At 44.0% G+C, this 24,358-nt stretch overlaps 1 protein-coding gene across 5 annotated transcripts in view; it reads left to right on the top strand.

Annotated features, from left to right (window-relative positions):
* sugct (succinyl-CoA:glutarate-CoA transferase) overlaps nucleotides 1-24,358 on the top strand; it is a 720,871-nt gene that overhangs the window by 279,804 nt on the left and 416,709 nt on the right. For all 5 annotated transcript variants that reach the window (XM_070890193.1, XM_070890206.1, XM_070890201.1 and 2 more), the window contains exon 11: nucleotides 8,612-8,714. In XM_070890193.1, coding sequence (XP_070746294.1) covers nucleotides 8,612-8,714 — 103 coding nt within the window. The remainder of the gene's footprint in view (nucleotides 1-8,611; nucleotides 8,715-24,358) is intronic.

The following is a 24,358-nucleotide window of genomic DNA, read 5'->3' as shown; positions in this document are numbered from 1 at the left end:
GCTCTCCCCTGATGAGTCATCCCCCTCAACAGTACCCAAAGCGGTGTATCTGTTTTGCAGGGGGATGACTGCAGGGGACCCCTGCACTACCTTCCTTGCAGTGCTCGTCCTGTTGGTCTTCCATTCCCCATCTGGCTGTGTACCCTTCTCCTGCCATAAGACCAACTCACTAAACGTGCTATTCACATCATTCTCAGCATCGTGGATGCTCCAGAGTAAATCCACCCGCAGCTCCAGTTTCGCAACACGGTCCGTCAGGAGCTGCAGGCGGATGCACTTCCCGCACACGTAGTCGTCAGGGATACCGGAAGCGTCCCTGACTTCCCACATAGTGCAGGCGGAGCATAACACGTGCCTGTGCTGTCCTTCCATTGACTTAACCCTTAGATAAACTTAATGTGGCAACAACAAGGCTAAAGGTTAGTTACTGATATAGAAAAGAAAAAAGAAAAGCTACTTACCAATCATCAGCCAATCAATTACCCCCTTGCTGTGACGCCACCTTTGAAGTTCTTTCTACTTCTTTTTTGCCTTCTCTCCCCGCTGCAGCTGCACAAGCTCGCCTTTATAGGCCGCTCCGACACCACGCACTCCCGCCTGTCGGACTGCCGCCGCCTCTCGCTGCCGCTGGGCCTTTATAGACCGCTCCGACACCACGCACTCCCGCCTGTCGGACTGCCGCCACCTCTCGCTGCCGCTGGGCCTTTATAGGCCGCTCCGACACCACACACTCCCGCCTCTCAGACTGCCGCCGCCTCTCGCTGCCGCTGGGCCTTTATAGGCCGCTCCAACACCACGCACTCCCGCCTCTCGGACTGCCGCTGGGCCTTTATAGGCCGCTCCGACACCACGCACTCCCACCTCTCTGTCTACCCACCATTGCCACTCTGCCATGCTATACCAAGGTCTGAAGCCGGGCCTTCTAGGCCTAGATGTGCTCAAGGTTGTCCTCCAAGCCATCTGCAGTTCCCCCCCCCACCCCACCGAAAGTCAGCAGCCTTCCACCGGCAATGCTGCAGCCACTGGGGTAGCACTGCATAGGAGCACTAGGATAGGTAAAGGGCACAGTGGTTCCAAAACTTTTCAAATGGATTAGTAATCACGGACTCCCCATCTAACTTATAATACTCTTAAAATGAAAATGCTGCAAGTTAAGAGTGTTTTAATAATGCTTTTAAGAAAACAGGTATTTACTTAAACAGATATCAGTGAGATGGGTGTGCCTACTTCTCTCACCAATTCTGGGTACTCTACAGCAACAGATGGCCACTATTAGCCACTTAGTGCTGGACAATTTTTAAAGCCGTTAGCAGGCTGGCCAAGGTGAGTGAGAGCACAAGCACCTATGCACATGCTGGGATGCTGATGGAAGCATGACTCACTGCCATATGTTCTGTAATAGCTGCACTGTGGGATTGTACGTGTTTGCATGAACATGTTCAGGCACGTGTTTGAAGGGACCCGCAGGTACTTTTATCATGTGACGGGAGGGTGGCACAGAGTCATGGCACCAGGGGGAGGAATTGCTTGACCAGCAGGGAGTGCTCGTAGGACTCTGTGAAGAGGCGGGCCCAGTTGTTAAGAACTGAATCAGTGTTGGTTTTATAAAGAGTAGCAGGCTTGAAATTACCTGATTCTATGATCACTGAAACAACTGAACAGTTTCATGAATCAGGCTAACTTTTGATACAATTAACATATTGAATAAGACATACCGATTGCCACTGACATACTTACTTCTCCCAGCACTATTCCTGATTAAGAAGGCATGCTCTTAACCTGCTCACAAACCTCTGCCCCTGGAGCAGGGCGTAAACAGATATGCCAAGTGCAGCGTAGTTCATTCACCACTTGCTACAGATTCCGCTCTCGGGAGATAGGATCTCTTTCAAATCAAGAACTCAGCACATGCACGAAGTACAGATCTGGACCCTCAGGCCATCAAAGGGCCCTGTGTGCGTGCAAAAGGTTTTGGGTCACAAAACCCCAGCGCGCGCTGCCCCCACACTAATGGAACCCCTGGCGCATACCTCCTCTCCCCCCTCTTATCCAACATAACTCAGCGGACCAGCCCCAAACGAATAAAATCAGCCCGAGGTTAAACGAGCCCGGGGATCAGCCGCTGGCAAAACTCAGAGGAGGAGACGACCCGGCACGGTACGAGTAACCCGGGGGCTTTCCGGTGACAGCCCATCACAGCCAGGAGTGGCAGCGACTCGAGAACCCTGATTCCAGGGGAGGGGGAGGGGCAGGAGAAGACCGGACTCCGTGGGAGGCCCAGCCCACTGACCATTCAGTGACCCCTCACGGCTGTTCAGCTCAGGCTCCAGTCACTGTCACCTGGCCTCAGCTCGCAGGCGAGGTTGTGGAGCAGCAGACCACGACAAAGCTTGAGATGCGCTCTAGCAATTGCTGCAGGGTTCCTCCAGAATGGTCCAGGTAGCGGAAGCATTGTTTAAGCATGCCAACAGTCTGCTCCATCAGATTCCATGTGGCAACATGGGCAACATGCAGATAATACAAGCCATGTGTTGGGTTGCTTCTGGAGTCATGAGCCAGGTGGTAGCCTTCGTCACCCAGTAACCATCGTCTGGTTTGTCGTTGTGGCTCAAATGCAGATGGTACAGCAGACTGCCGCAGAATGAAGGCATCAAGACTGCTGCCAGGGTACCGGGCACTGACCTGCATGATGCGTTGAGTATGGTCGCACACCAGCTGGACATTGAGAGAGTGGTATCCTTTCTGATTGCAGTACATTTCCGAATTCGCACGCAGCAATCACAAAGCGACGGGTGTGCAGTCAATGTCACCCTCCCCCATGGGTAAGCCTGCTATCCTGGCTAAGCCATGTGCTTATCCGCCTGCTTCTCTCTGGCAAGATAGATTGAAATATATTCACCTCTCTTTACATACAGAACCTCAGTGACTTCCCTTATGGATGGCGATCTTGGAAATATTGCCAACTCCAGCCTGGAAAGAGCCCTGACCCATATAAATTCATAGCCACGGTCACCTTCATAGCCACTGGAATTCACTCTGCTGCAGTTCTGCCAACAACAGGCGGCAGATTTCAGTGAGCACCTCTTTAGTGAAGCGGAAACATCACATGCTCTGTTCCTCACTGTGGTTGAGGTAGGAGAATTGATCTCGAAAGACCCTGGGTGGATATGGCCTTCTGCTGAGAGCCCTTCTCCCCCTCTTCCTCTTGCCTCTTCGAGCAGCTTGTCCTCCACTGTGTCGCCTCTGCTCATTATCCCTGTCATGCTGCAGGCCAAGGGGTGTACAAAGTACTGCACCCCATGTCTGGGAGCAACTGGTCTGAGCAGAAACCTTGAAGTAACCTGCCATACCAGACCCTTACACTTCAGCAACTTCAAATCAGATAACTAACCACTAAAAACTTCTCCAAACACACCAAGAGCCAGTAGAAATCAGTTAGCAAACTAACCTGAAAGCAGTTGATGATCCCTTTAAACAACATTGGTGGCCGACCTTCCTGTTGCTGAATACATGTTCAGCTGTGCATGTTTAAGAGAGGGCGTTAGCTGAAGCGTACTCTGCATACTTCCACTGCACGCTCCCAGCGTCCACGCTAATGATCTACCCATAATTACACCTGGTGCAGCCCATGCCAGAGCTGTGCGCACGCCACGCGAACGTCATTTTGGATCCAAAACGGCATCTCTGGTGCCGAAAAAACGAGCGCTACAGTGCTGAATTTAGTGGTGCTTGTGTGATTTTATTCAAATATGTTTTTGATTAGCAGCTTTTATTGATTTTAACAAACAGTTATTTAAATTCATTGGGTCGCGATGATTTTTTAAGGTATTGTTCAGCTTGTATTTTTCAAATAAGACTATCCGTCTGGAGCCTTGGATGAGCAATAGACTGGGAATTTCCTCAGAACTAGCCGCAACTTCACCGGAAGTGTGGCGGAAACCCGCTAAGTTACGGTGGTGGAGTGGGAGCATCTTTGAGGAAAATCCCAGTCATAGTCAGACCAGCTAGCTTCCATATATGAAAGATTACTTACATCATAGTTTAGCACTATATTTGTGACCTATTCATTATGTTCTATTACTATACATCATCTACATCGATTCTACAGCACAGAAACAGGCCATTTGGCCCAACTTTTTAATGCTACACATGAGCTTCTTCCCACCCCTCTTCATCTAACCCTACCAGCAATACCCTTCTATTCTTTTCATTCTCATGTGCTTATCTAGCTTCCCCTTAAATGCATCTGTGCCATTTGCCCTAACTGCTCCTTGTGGTAGCATGTTCCACATTCTAACCACTCTTTGGATAAAGATGTTCCTCCTGAATTCGTGATTGGATTTATTGGTGACTATTTTCTATTTATGGCCCCTGGTTTTTGAATCCCCTAAAATTGGAAGTATCTTCTCTAAGTCTACCCTACTGAATCCTTTCATCCTTTTAAAGACCTTTATCAAGTCACCCCTAAGCCTTCTCTTTTGTAGAGAAAAAGGCCCCAGCCTGTTCGGTCTTTCCTGATGGCTTATACTGCTATTCCTTAATATCTTAATATGGGCATCCTTGTACACGAATCATTGGAAGTTAACATGCAGGTACAGCAAGCAATTAAGAAAGCAAATGGTGTATTGGCCTTTATTACAAGAGGATTAAAGTATAAGTGTAAAAATGTCTTGCTGCAATTTCGAGGGCCCTGGTGAGACCACACTGGAGTATTGTGTACAGTTTTGGTCCACTTACTAAAGGAAGGATATACATTCCATAAAGGGAGTGCAACGAAGGTTCACCAGACTGATTCCTGGAATGGGGGGATTACCCTATGCGGAGAGCTTGAGTAGGCTAGGCCTATACCTGTATTCCCTCGAGTTTACAAGAATTAGAGATGATCTAATTGAAAAATGCTAAATTCTTACAGGGCTTGACAGGGTAGATGCAGGGAGGATGTTCCCCCTGGCTGGGGAGTCTAGAACCAGCGGTCACAGTCTCAGAATAAGGGGTCGGCCATTTAGGACTAAGATGAGGAGAAATGTCTTCACTCGGACAGTAATGAATCATTGGAATTCTCTTCCCCAGAGGACTGTGGAGGCTCAGTCGTTGAGTATATTTAAGACAGAGACTGATAGATTTTTCGGTATTAAGGGAATCAAGGGATATGGGGATAGTGTGGGAAAGTGGGGTTGAGGTAAAAGATCAGCCATGATCTTACTGAATGGCGGAGCAGACTCAACGGGCCGATAGGTCTAGTCCTGCTCCTATTTCTTATGTTCTTTTATTTCATTGACAGCAATAAACCCAAGTCAAAATTTTATGTAGTACTATTCTGCCACCTTCTGAAGATGAGGAAAATTATGTGAGCATGTGTATGATTAAAATAGTAGCTAATGTAAACTGAAAAGGGTTTTCTATCAGAATATGAATTTTACCTCACTTTCTGGTAAGTGAAGACAGTTCCTGGGACATAAGAAGCTAGAACTCACCTAAGGGAGTAGTCTCAAAGACAGAAGGCAAAAATATCTGGAGTAAAAAAAATAAAGAAACCCAAAAATGTAACACCCCTATTAGCTGTAAGAATTGAATGAAGGCTTGGTAGAAATAGACATTAAATTAGAGCTGCTGAAGCTTTATTTTTCATAAGTATTACTCTAGGCATGAAAATGAATACAAAGAATAAAGATTGAATTTAGTCTTTCATGGACTGTGAAGTTGAATTATGTCAGATAGGCAGAGGACAGTGCTGATGGGCTGTACAATAAGATGAAATCTCACGCAAGGCTTTGTCCCACAAAAGTTCTGGCAGATAATTGGATCAAGGATCATAGAATCTTGCAGCACAGAAGGAGGCCTTTCGACCCATTGGGCCTGTGCCGGCTCTTTGAAAGTGCTATTCAATTGGTTCCACTCCCCTGCTCTTAAAAACATAGAAAATAGGTGCAGGAGTAGGCCATTCGGCCCTTCGAGCCTGCACCGCCATTCAGTGAGTTCATGGCTGAACATGCAACTTCAGTACCCCATTCCTGCTTTCTCGCCATACCCCTTGATCCCCCTAGTAGTAAGGACTTCATCTAACTCCTTTTTGAATATATTTAGTGAATTGGCCTCAACAACTTTCTGTGGTAGAGAATTCCACAGGTTCACCACTCTCTGGGTGAAGAAGTTTCTCCTCATCTCGGTCCTAAATGGCTTACCCCTTATCCTTAGACTGTGACCCCTGGTTCTGGACTTCCCCAACATTGGGAACATTCTTCCTGCATCTAACCTGTCTAAACCCGGCAGAATTTTAAACGTTTCTATGAGATCCCCTCTCATTCTTCTAAACTCCAGTGAATACAAGCCCAGTTGATCCAGTCTTTTTTGATATGTGAGTCCCGCCATCCCGGGAATCAGTCTGGTGAACCTTCGCTGCACTCCCTCAATAGCAAGAATGTCCTTCCTCAAGTTAGGAGACCAAAACTGTACACAATACTCCAGGTGTGGCCTCACCAAGGCCCTGTACAACTGTAGTAACACCTCCCTGCCCCTGTACTCAAATCCCCTCGCTATGAAGGCCAACATGCCATTTGCTTTCTTAACCGCCTGCTGTACCTGCATGCCAACCTTCAATGACTGATGTACCATGACACCCAGGTCTCGCTGCACCTCCCCTTTTCCTAATCTGCCACCATTCAGATAATAGTCTGTCTCTCTGTTTTTATCACCAAAATGGATAATCTCACATTTATCCACATTATACTTCATCTGCCATGCATTTGCCCACTCACCTAACCTAGCCAAGTCACTCTGCAGCCTCATAGCATCCTCCTCGCAGATCACACTGCCACCCAACTTAGTGTCATCCGCAAATTTGGAGATACTACATTTAATCCCCTCGTCTAAATCATTAATGTACAATGTAAGCAGCTGGGGCCCCAGCACAGAATCTTGTGGTACCCCACTAGTCACTGCCTGCCATTCTGAAAAGTACCCATTTACTCCTACCCTTTGCTTCCTGTCTGCCAACCAGTTCTCAATCCACGTCAGCACACTACCCCCAATCCCATGTGCTTTAACTTTGCACATTAATCTCTTGTGTGGGACCTTGTCGAAAGCCTTCTGAAAATCCAAATACACCACATCAACTGGTTCTCCCTTGTCCACTCTACTGGAAACATCCTCAAAAAATTCCAGAAGATTTGTCAAGCATGATTTCCCTTTCACAAATCCATGCTGACTTGGACCTATCATGTCACCATTTTCCAAATGCGCTGCTATGACATCCTTAATAATTGATTCCATCATTTTACCCACTACTGAGGTCAGGCTGACCGGTCTATAATTCCCTGTTTTCTCTCTCCCTCCTTTTTTAAAAAGTGGGTTACATTGGCTACCCTCCACTCCATAGTAACTGACCCAGAGTCTATGGAATGTTGGAAAATAATTGTCAATGCATCCGCTATTTCCAAGGCCACCTCCTTAATTATTCTGGGATGCAGACCATCAGACCCTGGGGATTTATCGGCCTTCAATCCCATCAATTTCCCCAACACAATTTCCCGACTAATAAGGATTTCCCTCAGTTCCTCCTTCTTACTAGACCCTCTGACCCCTTTTATATCCGGAAGGTTGTTTGTGTCCTCCTTAGTGAATACCGAACCAAAGTACTTGTTCAATTGGTCTGCCATTTCTTTGTTCCCCGTTATGACTTCCCCTGATTCTGACTGCAAGGGACCTACGTTTGTCTTTACTACCCTTTTTCTCTTTACATATCTATAGAAGCTTTTGCAGTCCGTTTTAATGTTCCCTGCAAGCTTCCTCTCGTACTCTCTTTTCCCTGCCCTAATCAAACCCTTTGTCCTCCTCTGCTGAGTTCTAAATTTCTCACAGTCCCCAGTCTCCTCTTCCTCCATCGCTCTGCAAAGTTGACCTTTTCAAGTATATATCCAATTCCCTTTTAGAAAATTACTACTGAATCTACTTCCACCTTTCAGGCAGTGCATTATAGATTATAACAGCTCACTGTGTAAAAATATTTCTCCTAATTTCCCCTTGCTTCTTTTGCCAATTATCTTCAATTTGTGTCCTCTGGTTACCAACTTTCCTGTCAGAATAATGGATGTTTCACTGCGCAGAAAAATATCTGTTTTCTATACTGTCCTGCAATTTATAAATCCCCAATCCTCTTTTGGATAGTAATTTTTTTATATCGAAGTCATTTTCTTATCATTTACACAGCCTCCAGATACAAAGACCGAAATACAGCTCTAGAACTTTCGTTGAAACCAATATGAATTAGATTTTCTTTCCTCCAGCTTAGAAAAACTGTTGTGTTTAACTTCAAATATGAATATTTATCTTTGGAATAACATTTGTGAAAGATAAAATTAAGCAGATTCATAAAAATATTAAAGTTCATGTAGACAATATGTTTTTGCTTGCATTGTAAATTTTGGTTACATTCAAATCAAGGAAACATCTGATCTGGAGAATATCATCTCTCACAGCCTCAGGACAGAGTTAGTTTTGTAAAGAAATGTGTATCTTTATTTTATTGCTGGCTACTGCAAATTAAATGATATACTGCTGTACAGTTTCAAAATCAGTACATGATGTTTAAACCACAGAACTCTTTTATGCTTAGATTTTTAGACAAGACAACACGAGACTGGTTGCAACGGTTTGAAGGTAGTAGCGTACCATATGGCCCAATAAACAGCATTCAGCAAGCATTGTCTGAACCTCAGGTCAGTTTTTTGTTTTATCTTACCTACAAACTAGAAAATGGAACCGAAAGGCACATCAGCTAGATGGAAAATCTCCTTGTTGTGATGCGGGTTTCAATAGTTTACCAGCTTACTATTTAGAAAGAAGCAAATACCAATGTCTAGCATAAAATCCATAAAAAATGATCTCTTACAAAGCGTTAGATGAAGGTAGACCAGGAATTGTACAACTCTTGGTCTTGAATAGGTGTATTGACCAAGTCAGAAATGCCAGCCAAAAGGCATAAAACCGTAAACTTTGCTTGCATGCGAAATAAACATAGGAAGGATATTATTGTGGATGAGAGAGCGCTTAACCAAGCGATAAAGATGATTTTAGGTATGAACTAAAGGTTAAGAAATTTGAACTGGTTTTCTTTTAAAAAGAGGTGTCATAATTAGATTTTTAAGATTATGAAGGAAACTTATAAAACTGTTCACTGCGATGAAGGGTTCAAATACCAGGGGACACAAGTTAAACATTAATAAGTTAGGAGTAAGAAGGAAAATCCATGTTAACTTAACTAGTTATGGAAGAAGTTACCAGGGAAGATCATTGAAGCTGACCTAGTAAATGAGGTCGAGTGATAATTTGATACATTACTGGACAGAGAGGGGATATAGTGAGAAGGTGGGGAGGTGAGGTTGATCTGTGAAAAAGGAACGGACTTGTTGGGTCTAAAGGTGTTCTTCCTGTTCCTAAAAGTTCTCATGTAGCTTATAGAGGAGGCTCACCATCACTACATTTAAAGACGGTTAAAACATGTTGGTGACTAACATTAGCATTTATTTCTGCAGCCTACTTCTGTAAATGTGAATATTTTTGTTTAACAACTGCGCTAACAATCTCATTTGTGAAGAGTTACCAAGCCAACAGTATGGGGTAGTTGATTTTAAAATAAGTCGGTTGCCAATATCTGTAATCATGGCACTTTGTTAATTCCTCTCCTGTGCACATAGTAACACTGTCAACATAAGAACATAAGAATTTAGAGCAGGAATACGCCGTTAGGCCCCTCGAGCCTGCTCCGCCATTTAATATCATGGCTGATCTGATCTTGGGCTCAGCTCTACTTCCCTGCCCGCTCTCCATGACTTCACTCCCTTATCGATCAGAAATCTGTCTATCTCCACCTAAAATATGTTCAATGACTGCACCTCAGAGCTCTCTGGGGTAGAGAATGCCACAGATTTACAACTCTTTGAGAGAAGAAATTCCTCCTCATCTCAGTTCTAAATGGGCGACCCCTTATTCTTAAAATATGCCCCCTAGTTCTGGATTCCCCCATGAGTGGAAACATCCTCTCTGCGTCTACCTTGTTGAGCCCTCTCAGTATCTTATATGTTTCAATAAGATCACCTCGCATTCTTCTAAACTCCAATGTGGATAGGCTCAACCTACTCAACCTAACTTCATAAGTCAACCCCCTCATCTCTGGAATCAACTTAGTGAACCTTCTCTGAACTGCCTTCAATGCAAGTATATCCTTCCTTAAATACCAAAACTGTATACAGTACTCTAGGTGTGGTCTCACCAATACCCTGTTCAGTTGTAGCAGGACTTCCCTGCTTTTATACTCTATGCCCCTTGCAATAAAGTCCAACATTTCAACCTGGTCGTTCTAATTATGTCATTAGGACTGAGTGAACAAAGATCTTAAACAAATATGCAAATAGAAAAAATAAAAAGTTATTACAATAAACTATCATTTGTTTTAAATGTTTGAGTTTTAAAGGCTGCGCTGAAAGACACACTTCTTCTTTAACACTGTCACCCCACTCAATCCTCTTATAGCAGTTTAGTTATAAAAGTCTATAAAGTTACCTGTTGGCAATTTCTTCTTTCAAAATTGTACTTCGCAACCATATGGTATAACATATGTTGGGGTAGAAATTCACCGCCGCCTGAAACGAATCGCACCTACCGCTGTTGATGTGCCTTCATCGCCGCTGTAGATGAGGTGGCCTTGTGCACGAAATTCAGCTCTTTGTCATTTTTTTTCGAACGGCGGCAATGCGGTGGTGAGCACACTGGGGGGGGGGGGGGCAGAAGTGGAGGCAGAAGTGGAGGCGGAATGGAGTCTCCGCTGCTGTCAATCATGAGCGTAGCACTGATGACATCATGACGCTTGTGCATTACCTTAAAGGGGAGAGCCGCTGAGAACTCTGCAATTCTTTTAGTTAGGTCCACTGGGCCACGAGGGAGGGTTTCGACAGGGCCAGTGGCCTGGCACCCAAGAGGGGATGCCAGGCTGCCAGTTGGCGGCCCAGCCGAACCAGAGGGCATAATTATTGGACCGACCTGGCAGTAAGCCTACAAAAAAAATTAAATGGTGGCCGCGGCAGTGCGCCCTCTCCTTGAATGGCCACCATACAGCCATGTTGCAGGCACAGTGAACCCAGTGCACTGACAGAAAAAACCGTCGGGGGCATCGCTCGGCAGCTGGAAGTTTTTTTCCCCTGAAGTTAGGTTGAGGTGCAGGAGACCGGCAGTGCACACTTCGATGATGCACTTAGGAGGGGTCGGCAGCAGCTCAGAGAATTTCGCGAGCAGCGGCCATTCAAATCCAAATCGGCGGCCATTCGACTCCGCCGCATGATTGCCGCTTTCCGGCAGTAAGAGGCATTTTCAGGAGGCTGAATTTTGGCCCCGTTGTAACGAGTGTTCAGATGTTTAATTGAGAATCTTGGGGGCCAAAATTGCCCCTTCCCTTAAGGTCTGTTACCACTGGAAATCAGCGGCCACGCTGCTGCGTGCAATGGCCTTCATTTTGTAAATTCAGCTCCTGCGGTACCCTGGCGGTGACCCGCTCTCCCCCCCCCCCCCCCCCGCGACCCCCCACCACCCTCACCGCTCCGCTGATGCCGATCCATCCTAAGTGCACCATCAGAGCACACACTGCCGATGTTCCCCTCCTCCGATGGCAAAATTCCAGCAAAAAAATCTTGCTCCCGCCGCTCGGTGCCAAAATCAGCTTTTTATGCCGGTGCACTGAGCTCGGTCCTTCTAAAAAAAAAAAAAGTGGTGCGGCTCCCATAAGAACATAAGAACATAAGAATTAGGAACAGGAGTAGGCCATCTAGCCCCTCGAGCCTGCTCCGCCATTCAACAAGATCATGGCTGATCTGGCCGTGGACTCAGCTCCACTTACCCGCCCTCTCCCCGTAACCCTTAATTCCCTTATTGGTTAAAAATCTATCTATCTGTGACTTGAATACATTCAATGAGCTAGCCTCAACTGCTTCCTTGGGCAGAGAATTCCACAGATTCACAACCCTCTGGGAGAAGAAATGTTTTCTCAACTCGGTTTTAAATTGGCTCCTCCGTATTTTGAGGCTGTGCCCTCTAGTTCTAGTCTCCCCCACCAATGGAAACAACCTCTCTGCCTCTATCTTGTCTATCCCTTTCATGATTTTAAATGTTTCTATAAGATCACCCCTCATCCTTCTGAACTCTAAGGAGTAAAGACCCAGTCTACTCAATCTATCATCATAAGTTAACCCCCTCATTTCTCGAATCAGCCGAGTGAATCGTCTCTGTACCCCTTCCAAAGTTAGTATATCCTTCCTTAAGTAAGGTGACCAAAACTGCACGCAGTACTCCAGGTGCGGCCTTACCAATACCTTATACAGTTGCAGCAAGACCTCCCTGTTTTTGTACTCCATCCCTTTCGCAATGAAGGCCAATATTCCACTTGCCTTCCTGATTACCTGCTGCACCTGCAAACTAACCTTTTGGGATTCATGCACAAGGACCCACAGGTCCCTTTGCACCACAGCATGTTGTAATTTCTCCCCATTCAAATAATATTCCCTTTTACTGTTTTTTTTCCCAAGGTGGATGACCCCACACTTTCCGACATTGTATTCCATCTGCCAAACCTTAGCCCATTCGCTTAACCTATCCAAATCTCCTTGCAGTCTCTCTGTGTCCTCTACACAACCCGCTTTCCCACTAATCTTTGTGTCATCTGCAAATTTTGTTGCACTACACTCTGTCCCCTCTTCTAGGTCATCTATGTATATTGTAAACAGTTGTGGTCTCAGCACTGATCCCTGTGGCACACCACTAACCACTGATTTCCAACCCGAAAAGGACGTATTTATCCCGACTCTCTGCTTTCTGTTCGCCAGCCAATTCTCTATCCATGCTAATACATTTCCTCTGACTCCGTGTACCTTTATCTTCTGTAGTAACCTTTTGTGTGGCACCTTATCGAATGCCTTTTGGAAATCTAAATGCACCACATCCATCGGTACACCTCTATCCACCATGCTCGTTATATCCTCAAAGAATTCCAGTAAGTTAGTTAAACATGATTTCCCTTTCATGAATCCATGCTGCGTCTGCTTGATTGCACTATTCCTATCCAGATGTCCCGCTATTTCTTCCTTAATGATAGTTTCAAGCATTTTCCCCACTACAGATGTTAAATTAACCGGCCTATAGTTACCTGCCTTTTGCCTGCCCCCCTTTTTAAACAGAGGCGTTACATTAGCTGCTCTCCAATCCGCTGGTACCTCCCCAGAGTCCAGAGAATTTTGGTAGATTATAACGAATGCATCTGCTATAACTTCAGCCATCTCTTTTAATACCCTGGGATGTATTTCATCAGGACCAGGGGACTTGTCTACCTTCAGTCCCATTAGCCTGTCCAGCACTACTCCCCTAGTGATAGTGATTGTCTCAAGGTCCTCCCTTCCCACATTCCTGTGGCCTGAAAATTTTGACATTGTTTTTGTGTCTTCCACTGTGAAGACGGAAGCAAAATAATTGTTTAAGGTCTCAGCCATTTCCACATTTCCCATTATTAAATCTCCCTTCTCATCTTCTAAGGGACCAACATTTACTTTAGTCACTCTCTTCCGTTTTATATATCGGTAAAAGCTTTTACTATCTGTTTTTATGTTTTGCGCCAGTTTACTTTCGTAATCTATCTTTCCTTTCTTTATTGCTTTCTTAGTCATTCTTTGCTGTCGTTTAAAATTTTCCCAATCTTCTAGTTTCCCACTAACCTTGGCCACCTTATACGCATTGGTTTTTAATTTGATACTATCCTTTATTTCCTTGGTTATCCACGGCTGGTTATCACTTCTCTTGCCGCCCTTCTTTTTCACTGGAATATATTTTTTTTGCGCACTATGAAAGAGCTCCTTAAAAGTCCTACACTGTTCCTCAATTGTGCCACCGTTTAGTCCTTGTTTCCAGTCTACTTTAGCCAACTCTGCCCTCATCCCACTGTAGTTCCCTTTGTTTAAGCATAGTACCCTCGTTTCTGATACAACTTCCTCATCCTCAATCTGTATTACAAATTCAACCATATTGTGATCACTCATTCCGAGAGGATCTTTTACGAGGAGATCGTTTATTTTTCCTGTCTCATTACACAGGACCAGATCCAAGATGGCTTGCTCCCTTGTAGGCTCTGTTACATACTGTTCTAAGAAACAGTCCCGTATGCATTCTATGAATTCCTCCTCCAGGCTACCCCCTACGATTTGATTTGACCAATCGATATGTAGGTTAAAATCCCCCATGACTACTGTCGTTCCTTAAAGGGGAGGATCTATTGCCGCTGCCGTCATATATTTTTTTTTAAAAATCAGCCGACTACCATGTCGGGCTGACAGTTTTGCCAACAAGCAGCCTTGCACACCCTCTTGGGTGCCAAGCTGTTGCCCCACCGAAACCCTCCCATGTGGCCCAGTGGACCGAACTTAAAGAATCACGCAGGCTCTCCGCTTTAAGCGAAGGGGAGAGCAGTGGTGACGTAGTGCCATGATGACTGACAGTGGTGGATACTACAGCCGTCCCCAACTTCCGCCCGTCTAAACTGCGAATGGCCTACTCCTGCACCTATTTTCTATGTTTTCTATGTTTCCGCTCACCGTTGCACATCCGCCCCCATTATAACTGACTTCCGATCCGCTGGAAAAAAAGCCATAAAGCAGAATTTTGCTCAAGAGGCCACCGCATCCACCACGCCGGTAAAAACAACAGAAACAGGTCAGTGCATCCTGTTTCCAGCGGTGGGCAATTTCGACTCCTTGCAGTCTTCCATATTCATTGAACCAGCACTCTTGTGGTTTTTGATTTAATTGGTTGCTTTTTTACCTTGTGTGCTCCTCCATGGTACCCATTGCGCTAAAAATAGTTGGAAAGTTTACAGTGACTATTGGCAGGGAACCCGATCCTAAACTTTTTGTTTTAATCTATTTTTCCTCCAGTAAAGGACTGCCTTATCTATCACTGCCCAAATTAGAATCATGGAAGTCCATACACTATACGATATTGAATGACTGACATTGTTTTCTGAAGATCTACAAGAGTCCAACAAATAATCAGAAATTAAAGCCCATAATGTTTGAAATGTTGCGAGCAATGTTTAAAGCATTCTAATGGATGAAGCCATATAAGAATGAACTATTGTTTCTCATTGACAATTCCTGTCCTACCAATTTACAAATGACAGTTGATACCGCACAAACACCGTAGTTCTCCTTCATCGCCTTCCCTCTTCACAGAGTCAATTCTCTCTTCACACTGCCACATTCCTCTTCAAATTGCTGCTTCCCATTCCAAGATCAGCACTTTGCCCATTTATCTTCCTATTTCCATGAAATCACTGTTCCCCTGCTGGAGGCAAACATAATCTCTGATCAACTGTAGCATTTTTCTTTAAATTATCTTTAAATGGTGCGGTCCTTTATTGTAACAATACAGTAAACTTTGCCTGGGCGATCTTTATTGAGGCGAGGGTCAGAGTCAGGCTGTGGGCAGAGATGCTGTACTAGTGAACCTGACCAATTTTGGGCGGAGATAAAAAGTTTGCATCTTTTTATCCAGCATGATTTAGATGAAGGAATTGAGTGTTCTCCAAGTTTGCAGATGATACTAAACTGTGTGGTGGTGTGAGCTGTGAGGAGGACGCTAAGAGGCTGTAGGATGACTTGGACAGGTTAGCTGAGTGGGCAAATGCATGGCAGATGCAGTATAAAGTGGATAACTGTGAGGTTATCTACTTTGGCGGCAAAAACACGAAGGCAGAATATTATCTGAATGGCGGCAGATTAGGAAACGGGGAGGTGCAACGAGACCTGGGTGTCATGGTACATCAGTCATTGAAAATTGGCATGCAGCTACAGCAGGCGGTGAAGAAGGCAAGTAGTATGTTGTCCTTCATAGCTAGGGGATTTGAGTATAGGAGCAGGAAGGTCTTACTGCAGTTGTACAGGGCCTTGGTGAGGCCTCAACTGGAATATTGTGTTCAATTTTGGTCTCTTAATCTGAGGAAGGACGTTATTGCTATTGAGGGAATGCAGCGAAGGTTCACCAAACTGATTCCCGGAATGGCAGGACTGACATATGAGGAGAGATTGGATCGACTGGCCTGTATTCACTGGAGTTTAGAAGGATGAGGGGGGATCTCATAGAAACATATACAATTCTGACGGGACTGGACAGGTCAGATGCAGGAAGAATGTTCTTGATGTTGGGGAAGTCCAGAACCAGGGGACGCAGTCTAAGGATAAGGGATAAGCCATTTAGGACTGAGATGAGGAGAAACTTCTTCACTCAGAGTTGTTAACCTGTGGAATTCCTTACTGCAGAGAATTGTTGATGCCAGTTCATTGGATATATTCAAGTGGGAGTTAGATATGGCTCTTATGGCTAAAGGGATCAAGGAGTATGGAGAGAAAGCAGGAAAGGGGTACTGAGGTGAATGATCAGTCATGATCTTATTGAATTGTGGTGCAGGCCCAAAGGGCCGAATGGCCTACTCCTGCACCTATTTTCTATGTTTCTGTGTGTAAACCAAAATTATTCATAGGTCAATGCTTCCACCAGTGGAAAAAAATATAGAAACTCTCACAGGATTGATTCACCACTTTAACTTGTAGCTATGATGTTCCTGATCTATGCACATGAGCGTTATCCCGGTCTTGACAGACAGCAAACAGCAACAAATTAAGCTTTTCAATGTATCACTGAAAGTACTCCTGAAAAACTCATAAAACATCAGAGAGTGTGAAGTTTTCCATTCCCCACACCAGCAACTGTTGCCTTTTATGAATGAGATTGCCAATGAGGGTCGTTTTATACTGCCACAAGGAACTGGATTGAGACCACTCAAACTCACTCCACTAGAGCACATACAGCCAGCAGAGAGAGGCTGAAGGTCTCCTTTTGCTGATCATTTTGTGAGGCTCTACTGCTGGCATGAAACCTTACTAGATGTGAGCAGGGGCTGGAGATAGCATCCCTGATTCTGTGTCGCATTCTTACAGTGAGCAAGGCTCCATGCTGGGAGTGCAGCTTCTCAAAAATGATCTCCATAAGTGTCCCAGCTGGATAAGGGCAGGGAGGTAACTCACTGTACAGCCCTGTCCCTGTATAACATCTATTAAATAATATTTCAACAAAAGAGCATTACATTCTGATATGTTATGTATCCTGAAAAATATACCATTGTGCATCGTTGTGCACTAATGTAGATTATATTATTTCAGCAGTTTCCACAAGCTTGCATGTACAAGGAATATTGTTTCCACTGATATATTTGCTTTGATTAAAAGAAATGGAGCAAATGGTATGTCATCTAAGTTTGAATCAATATCAAGCCTGATATATTTGTTTTACCTACCAACATACATTTTTTTTGGCACAATCTTGTACTGTCCATCACTTTATCACGTGGTTGTTTTTCTTGGCCACAATATTTTCCAGAGTCACATTTCAACTATAAGGTCGACATGAATGCCAACTTGGCACTGAAGCTGAGGCGTGGCTGTTGAAGGGCATCTGGAATCATCTGTCACATATGGCCCTCATATCCTGTGGGTCTTGCATTTGTTTATATTATATGATTATAGCATGTGAACTGGATTTTGTGTTTTACAAATGCCTAGATACATTATTTATCATAAACATAATGTTTTACAAGCACATTGTGGTTAGCTATTCTATCCATCTAATGAAGTGCAATAATATTTTTTTATATAAAATTTGAGCATTGCGCAATGTATATTAGGGTCAATGATTTATCCATACTGGCATCTTTAATTTTAAAAGGAATCATTGCACAATCCATTGTATTCGGAATATTTACTCAAATGTCAACCTTATCTCAGTGGTAGAACTCTGGTCTCAGAGACAGGAGGCTGTGGGTTCAATCCCATTCCAGAGACTTGAACACGTTATCTAAGGTGACACTTCAGTGCAGTACCGAGAGAGTGCTGCACTGTTGGAGGTGCCGTGTTTTGGATGAGATGTTAAAACAAGGCCCCGTCTGCCTTTTCATGTGGATGTAAAATATCCATGACTATTTGCAGCAGTGCAGGAGAGTTCTCTTGGCAAGTATTTATCACGCAACCAGATTATCTGGTTATTTATCTCATTGTTGTTTTTGGAATCTTGCTGTTCACAAATTGGCTGCTGTGTTTCCTGCATTACAACAGTGATTACACTTCTAAAGTACTTCTATGGCTATGAAGTGCTTTGGGATTTCCTGAGGATGTGCAAGGCGTTATTTAAATTCAAGTTCGTTCTTGAGCAAAAGCAAACAATTTCTGCCTTTTTTCTTTTGCCATGAGCTTGTGAAAATGCTGCATATGAACTATTGTCCAAAGTAGACTAACTCCATGCAGGCTTAGTTGCTTTTGTGACTACAGTTATATATGGATGGACAGTAAATTGGCAGACATTTGACACATCCAAACCAGAATTCCTCAATAAATAAAGACTCCATTCTTTGTTCCTCTGATTTACTTGCCCACATGTTACTGCAGGTCATATTAGTGGCTGAACAATTAAGTCTGCTATTTTAATGGAGGTATTAATCAATTTAAAATGGGCCCAAAATAAAATGAATGGGAGTCATTTCGACATCGTACGATAGGGAAATACAGGTGATAGCTACATATCTCCCAATTGTTGTTTCCATTGACCTCATGCAGTGCAGTGCTCTAGTAAGATCACACATTGAGTACTGTGTCCTATTCTTCCTTTTTAATTTGTTCCTGGGATGTGGGCGTCGCTGACAATGCCATACCTAATTGCTCTTGAGAAGGTGGCGGTGAGCCGCCTTCTTGAACCGCTGCAGTCCCTATGGTGAAGGTACTCCCCCAGTGCTGTTAGGGAAGGAATTCCACGATTTTGACCCTGCGATGATGAAGGAATGGCGATATATTTCCAAGTCAGGATGGTATATAACTTGGAGCGGAACTTGGATGTGATGATGTTCCTATGCATCTGCTACCCTTGTCCTTCTAGGTGGTAGAGGTCACAGGTTTGGGAGGTGCTGTCGAAGAAGCCTTGGCGAGTTGCTGCAGTGTATCTTGTAGATTGTACACACTGCATCCACGGTGCACCGGTAATGGAGGTAGTGAATGTTTAAGGTGATGGATAGGGTGCCAATCAAGTGGGCTGCTTTGTCCTGGATGATGTCATGCTTCTTGAGTTTTGTTGAAGCTTCACTCATCCAGGGCAAGTGGTGAGTATTTCATCACACTACTGACTTGTACCTTGTAGATGCTGGAAAGGCTTTGGGAAGTCAGGACGTGAGACACTCGCCGCAGAACATCCAGTCTCTGACCTGCTCTTGTAGCCACAGTATTTATGTGGCTGACCGAGTTAGGTTTCTGGTCAATGGTGACCCCCCAAGATGTTGATTGTGGGGTTTCGGCGATGGTAACAATATTAAATGTCATGGGACAGTGACTCGTCTGTCTCTCATTGGAGATATTCATTGCCTGGCACTTGTGTGCCTCAAATGTTATTTGCCACTTATCAGCCCACTGGTCACTGAGAAACAAGGGAGACATTCAAGCCATCAAGACAGTGGAGACAAGAGCCATGAGGCTGATCCCTAGCTTCAAGGGTCTGAGTTATATGGAAAGACAAAAATTGAATAGCCCCCAAAAATGGGCATGGCAGTTAACCTGTGCCCATGGTAAGTAATGATGGCAGCATGCAAACTTTGTGCTGCTAATATAATGATAGTGGCGTGCAGCCCAGCGCTAAATGCGCTACTGAGTGGCTGCAGGCTCAGGAGTCGGCCCAAATTCGTGTGAGGCTTGCACCAATTAAAGCTAGGCTGCACTTCATAAAGGGGAGGTGCATTCTGCTTGCAGCATGTACTGGAAGTCTTTATAGAGGAGTGTGTGACCTACAGGAAGGGGAAAGATGGTGCAACATGACAGAGAGAGGGCTCCCAGATTTTTGGATGCAGCACTTGAGGCCCTGGTTCAGGAGATGGACAGGAGGAGAGATGTCCTGAGTCTGTGGGGGACCAGGAGGCCCTCCAGACAGATGCTGAGAAGGGATTGGGAGCAGATAGCTGTTGTATATGTAGAATATGGCTGTACTCTCTGTGTAGTTACTATGTGGTTGCATAAGATGGAGACTTGTTTACCTGACGTACTATCAATAAGAGTTACACTGTGTATATACATGCTGGCACCCCTAGAGGGTGCAACTGGTGGAGACCGGAGTTTCCGGCCCTGGTGGCAGGGTCCAGTATAAAAGGCTGCCCACCATGCTTGTGCCGCACTCTGGAGCTTGGAATAAAGGACCAACGTCACTACAGTTTGAGTACAGCACATTGCCTTATGGAGTCATTCATAAGTACATTACAAACATAACAATAGCCGTCGCTGTATTGCAAGTGAACTCATTCTGTTCGATTGGCACTGACGATTAAAGCAATGCACGTCAACACGCAGATCGGACACAGCCCTGCCCGCTCTCCTATCTGTGTAGTACATTTGAATGAAAATAAATGAGCCTACAGCTAGTTAATACTATTTCCTACAGATTGTCCACAAATCATGTTTCATTACCACCGAGCAGAATGAGATAGAAATAAAACAGACATGTTTTACCCACCTGTAGTTTTATCCAACTAGAATCCATCCGTCCATTTCTCTCTCTTTCTCACTCTCTTTTTATATGGGAATCATACATGGTTGATTATTTTTTTTATTTGTTTAAAAACTGATATTGCCGATTAGGCAAGTTTTGTAGTTGAGAGGATAAAGTCGGCTGAAGTATTGCAGGCTCTCTGAACTAATGCTCAAAACAATGAAGATCACGCATCTAAAACAAACTCTCAAGATCAGACATTGGACTTTATATCAGATGGTAGGATTTATACTCTGCTGTAAACACTGCCAATCTTTCTTGGCTGACCTGCAGCCCATGGCGACACTTCACCGAGTGTTGGTGTCTTCGCCCGAAATGAACCATTACATTAAAAACTTATCAGGTACTGCTGACAATGCTCCGACCTGACCGAGGAGGGAACACCGGAGGCAGCGGGGGAGAAGAGGAGCAGCCAGTCCCAGGACACAGCGCGGGTCGCGACCCCCCTGTTGGGAATGATGCCGGACCTGTGAGGTTGCCGGACCAAAGAGTCCCGGTCTAGAGAGGTTCAACCTGTACTGTATTAAATTTATAGCTTAACTAATTAAAATAATTATAATTAATCGTGACTAAAGACTTTAACTAATTAATTCAATAAAATAAGGCTAGTCTTAGATATGGCACGGCAGGTTGTGTGTCTGGACTACAGAATGTGGGAATTTGTGGACGGTGAGACTGTCCCGAGCAAACACATCTGCAGGAGATGTCTGCATCTCGAATCTCTCCGGCTCAGAGTCATTGAGCTGGAGTGCAAGTTGGAGACACTCCGATACATAAGGGAGGGGCAGGAATTTCTGGACAGTTTTATCCAGAATACAGTCACACTCCAGAGACAAGCACAGGTTCAGGAAAGGAAAAGGTGTGACTATTCGGGAGCCTCATAGCCGGGAATTTAGGAGAAGTTGAGAAGGAGATCCCGCAGACACTGGTCCTGTCCAACAGGTGCGATGTACTCCCTACCTGCGAGGACAAGAAGAAAGACTGAAGGCAGGACAACCACAATACAGACTGTGTGGGGGGGGGGGGGGGCGGGAGAGCAGAATAGAAATGTGGTAGTGATAGGGGACTCTATAATTAGGAGGCTAGATAGCATCCTCTGCAGCCAAGAACAAAAATCCAGAAGGGTGTGTTACCTGACAGGTGGCTGCAGAGGAACTTGGAAAGGGAGGAGGCTAAATCCAGTTGTCGTGGTCCATGTTGGAACAAACGACATCAGTAGGAACAGGGAGGAGGTCCTGCTGAAAGTGTATCAGGAGTTAGGGTCTAAATTAAAAAGCAGGACCTCGAGGGTAATAATCTCTGGGTTATTGCCTGAGCCATGTGCAAATTGGCATAGAAGCAGACAGATCAGGAGAATTAACATGTGACTATAGGATTGGTGTGGGAAAGGGGTTCCTTTTCATGGGACATTGGCACCAGTTCTGGGAAGGAAGGAACTGTACCGATGGGACGGGCTTCATCTGAACCGGGATGGAACCCGTGTCCTAGCGGAAAGGGTAAATAGGGAGGTGGCAAAAGCTTTGAACTAGTGGAGGGATCTACAAGAAACGTAAGCAACCTAACTATAAACAAAACAGGAAAAGAGAGCATAGGAAAGAGTAAAATAAGCTAGGCCATTGATGGCAAGGGAGCAAATAGAGTTCTACAACAGGAGTCTAAAATGGTTAAACATAAAATGGGAGGAAATTCTATTAAAAAAAATCAGTTAAACTGTACAGCAATGCACACAGTGTCTACAATAAAAAGGGGAGCTGGAGGCAATCATGCATTGGAAGGAACCAGACATAGTGGGGATTACTGAGACATGGCTACAGAAAAATCAGGACTGGGAATTAAAACATTGCACGGTATAACATATTTAGAAAATATAGAGGAAAAAATGGGAGGTGGAGTAGCTGTACTTATTAGGGATAACATAATGGCAGTAGAAAAAAGAGATGCAGCTATCAGCAAGACAAAAATAGAATCCATATGGATGAGATAAAAGATAATAATTGAACAATCACACTAATAGTTGTAGTCTACAGACCACCTAATAGTGGAAGGGAAGTGAGCATGAAATATGCAGATAAATTAGGGAAATAAGTAAAAAACGTAGAATAATAATCATGGGCGATTTCAATTACTCTGATATTAATTTGACAGAAGAGGTAGGTAAAGGGGATAAGGGAATGGAGTTCCTACAATATGTACAGAACTCCTTTCTAACCCAATATGTAAAAAGCCCAACAAGGGAAGATTTGCCATTGGATCTAGTAATGAGGAATGAACCAGAGCAAATAAGAGAAGTAAAAGTAGGAGAACATCTAGGCAATAATGACCATAATATAATATGCTTTAAGATGATGATAGAGAAGAACATAAGTATGACAAAAAACAGATTAATAGATTGGAGAAAAGCTGATTTTAAGAGGCTGAGAATAGAACTTGGGAAAATAAAATGGGTAACAATACTGACAAACAACAATGTAGAACAACAATGGGAAACATTTAAAACCGTGTTCCACAGAGTGCAGGAAAAATATATTCTGCTAAAAGCAAATGACAAACTAAACACTAATGAGACTCAATGGATGAATAAAGACATAAGGGAACAATTGAGGATAAGGGAAGAGGCATACATTAAGTACATGGACAGCAGAGGAGTGCTTGATAAGAGAGAATATGAAGAGATTAGGAGAGAAATTCAAAAAACAATTAGGAAGGCAAAGAGGACCTATGAAATTAAATTATCAAGGAACATAAAGCAAAATAGTAAAATATTTTACAGGCACATCAATAAAAATGGAAGGTTGGGATGGGAATAGGGCCATTAAGGGATAGACCGGTTAATACATCAGGAAACGATAGGGAGATTGCAGAAATATTAAATCATTATTTTGCTTCAGTATTTACCAGTGAGATAGAACAGGTGGACATGACATTGGATGATGAGATAAGTGCATTTCAAATAAAAAATGGGATATATTAAATAAATTAATCAAACTCAAAGAGGATAAAACCCCTGGTCCAGATGGATTGGATCTACGCATTTCAAAAGAATCTAGGGAAGAGATAGCAGAGGCATTATTTAACAATTCATTAGAAAAAGGTATCGAGCCAGAGGACTGGCAGATAGCTAACATAATACCTAGATTTAAGAAGGGTGATGGAACATGTCCAAGGAATGAAACCGGTCAGCTTAATAACGGTGGTAGGAAAAAATAATGAAATCCCTACTAAAGGAGAAAATAGAACAACATCTAGAAACAAAAAATATAATGATGAATAGCTTGCATGTATTTCAAAGGGGAAAGTCTTGCTTGACCAACCTTATTGAATTTTTTGAAGAGGTAACAGAGAGAGTATACAATGGTAATGGGATAGATACAATTGATCTAGAATATCAAATGGCCTTCGATAAGGTACCCCATAATAGACTAATGAATAAGGTCAGAGAATGCGGAGTCAGGGGACAATTAGCAGAATGAATAGCTAGCTGGCTTCAAAACAGAAAGTGGGAGTAAAGGGTAGCTACTCACAGTGGCAGAAGGTGGGTAGTGTTGTTCCACAAGGATCAGTGCTAGGACCACTGCTGTTCGCAATTTACATTAACGATTTAGACTTTGGAATCAAAAACATAAGGGGTGAAATTGCCCTGGGCCCCGATTGGGGGCGCTAACTAGCTGAGTCCGGGACTTTCTGCGCCCAGTATAGAAGTCCC

This window comes from Pristiophorus japonicus, chromosome 1 (genome assembly GCF_044704955.1).
Source record: "Pristiophorus japonicus isolate sPriJap1 chromosome 1, sPriJap1.hap1, whole genome shotgun sequence".
Lineage (NCBI taxonomy): Eukaryota > Metazoa > Chordata > Chondrichthyes > Pristiophoridae > Pristiophorus > Pristiophorus japonicus.
This window is presented reverse-complemented; position numbering and strand designations above follow the sequence as displayed.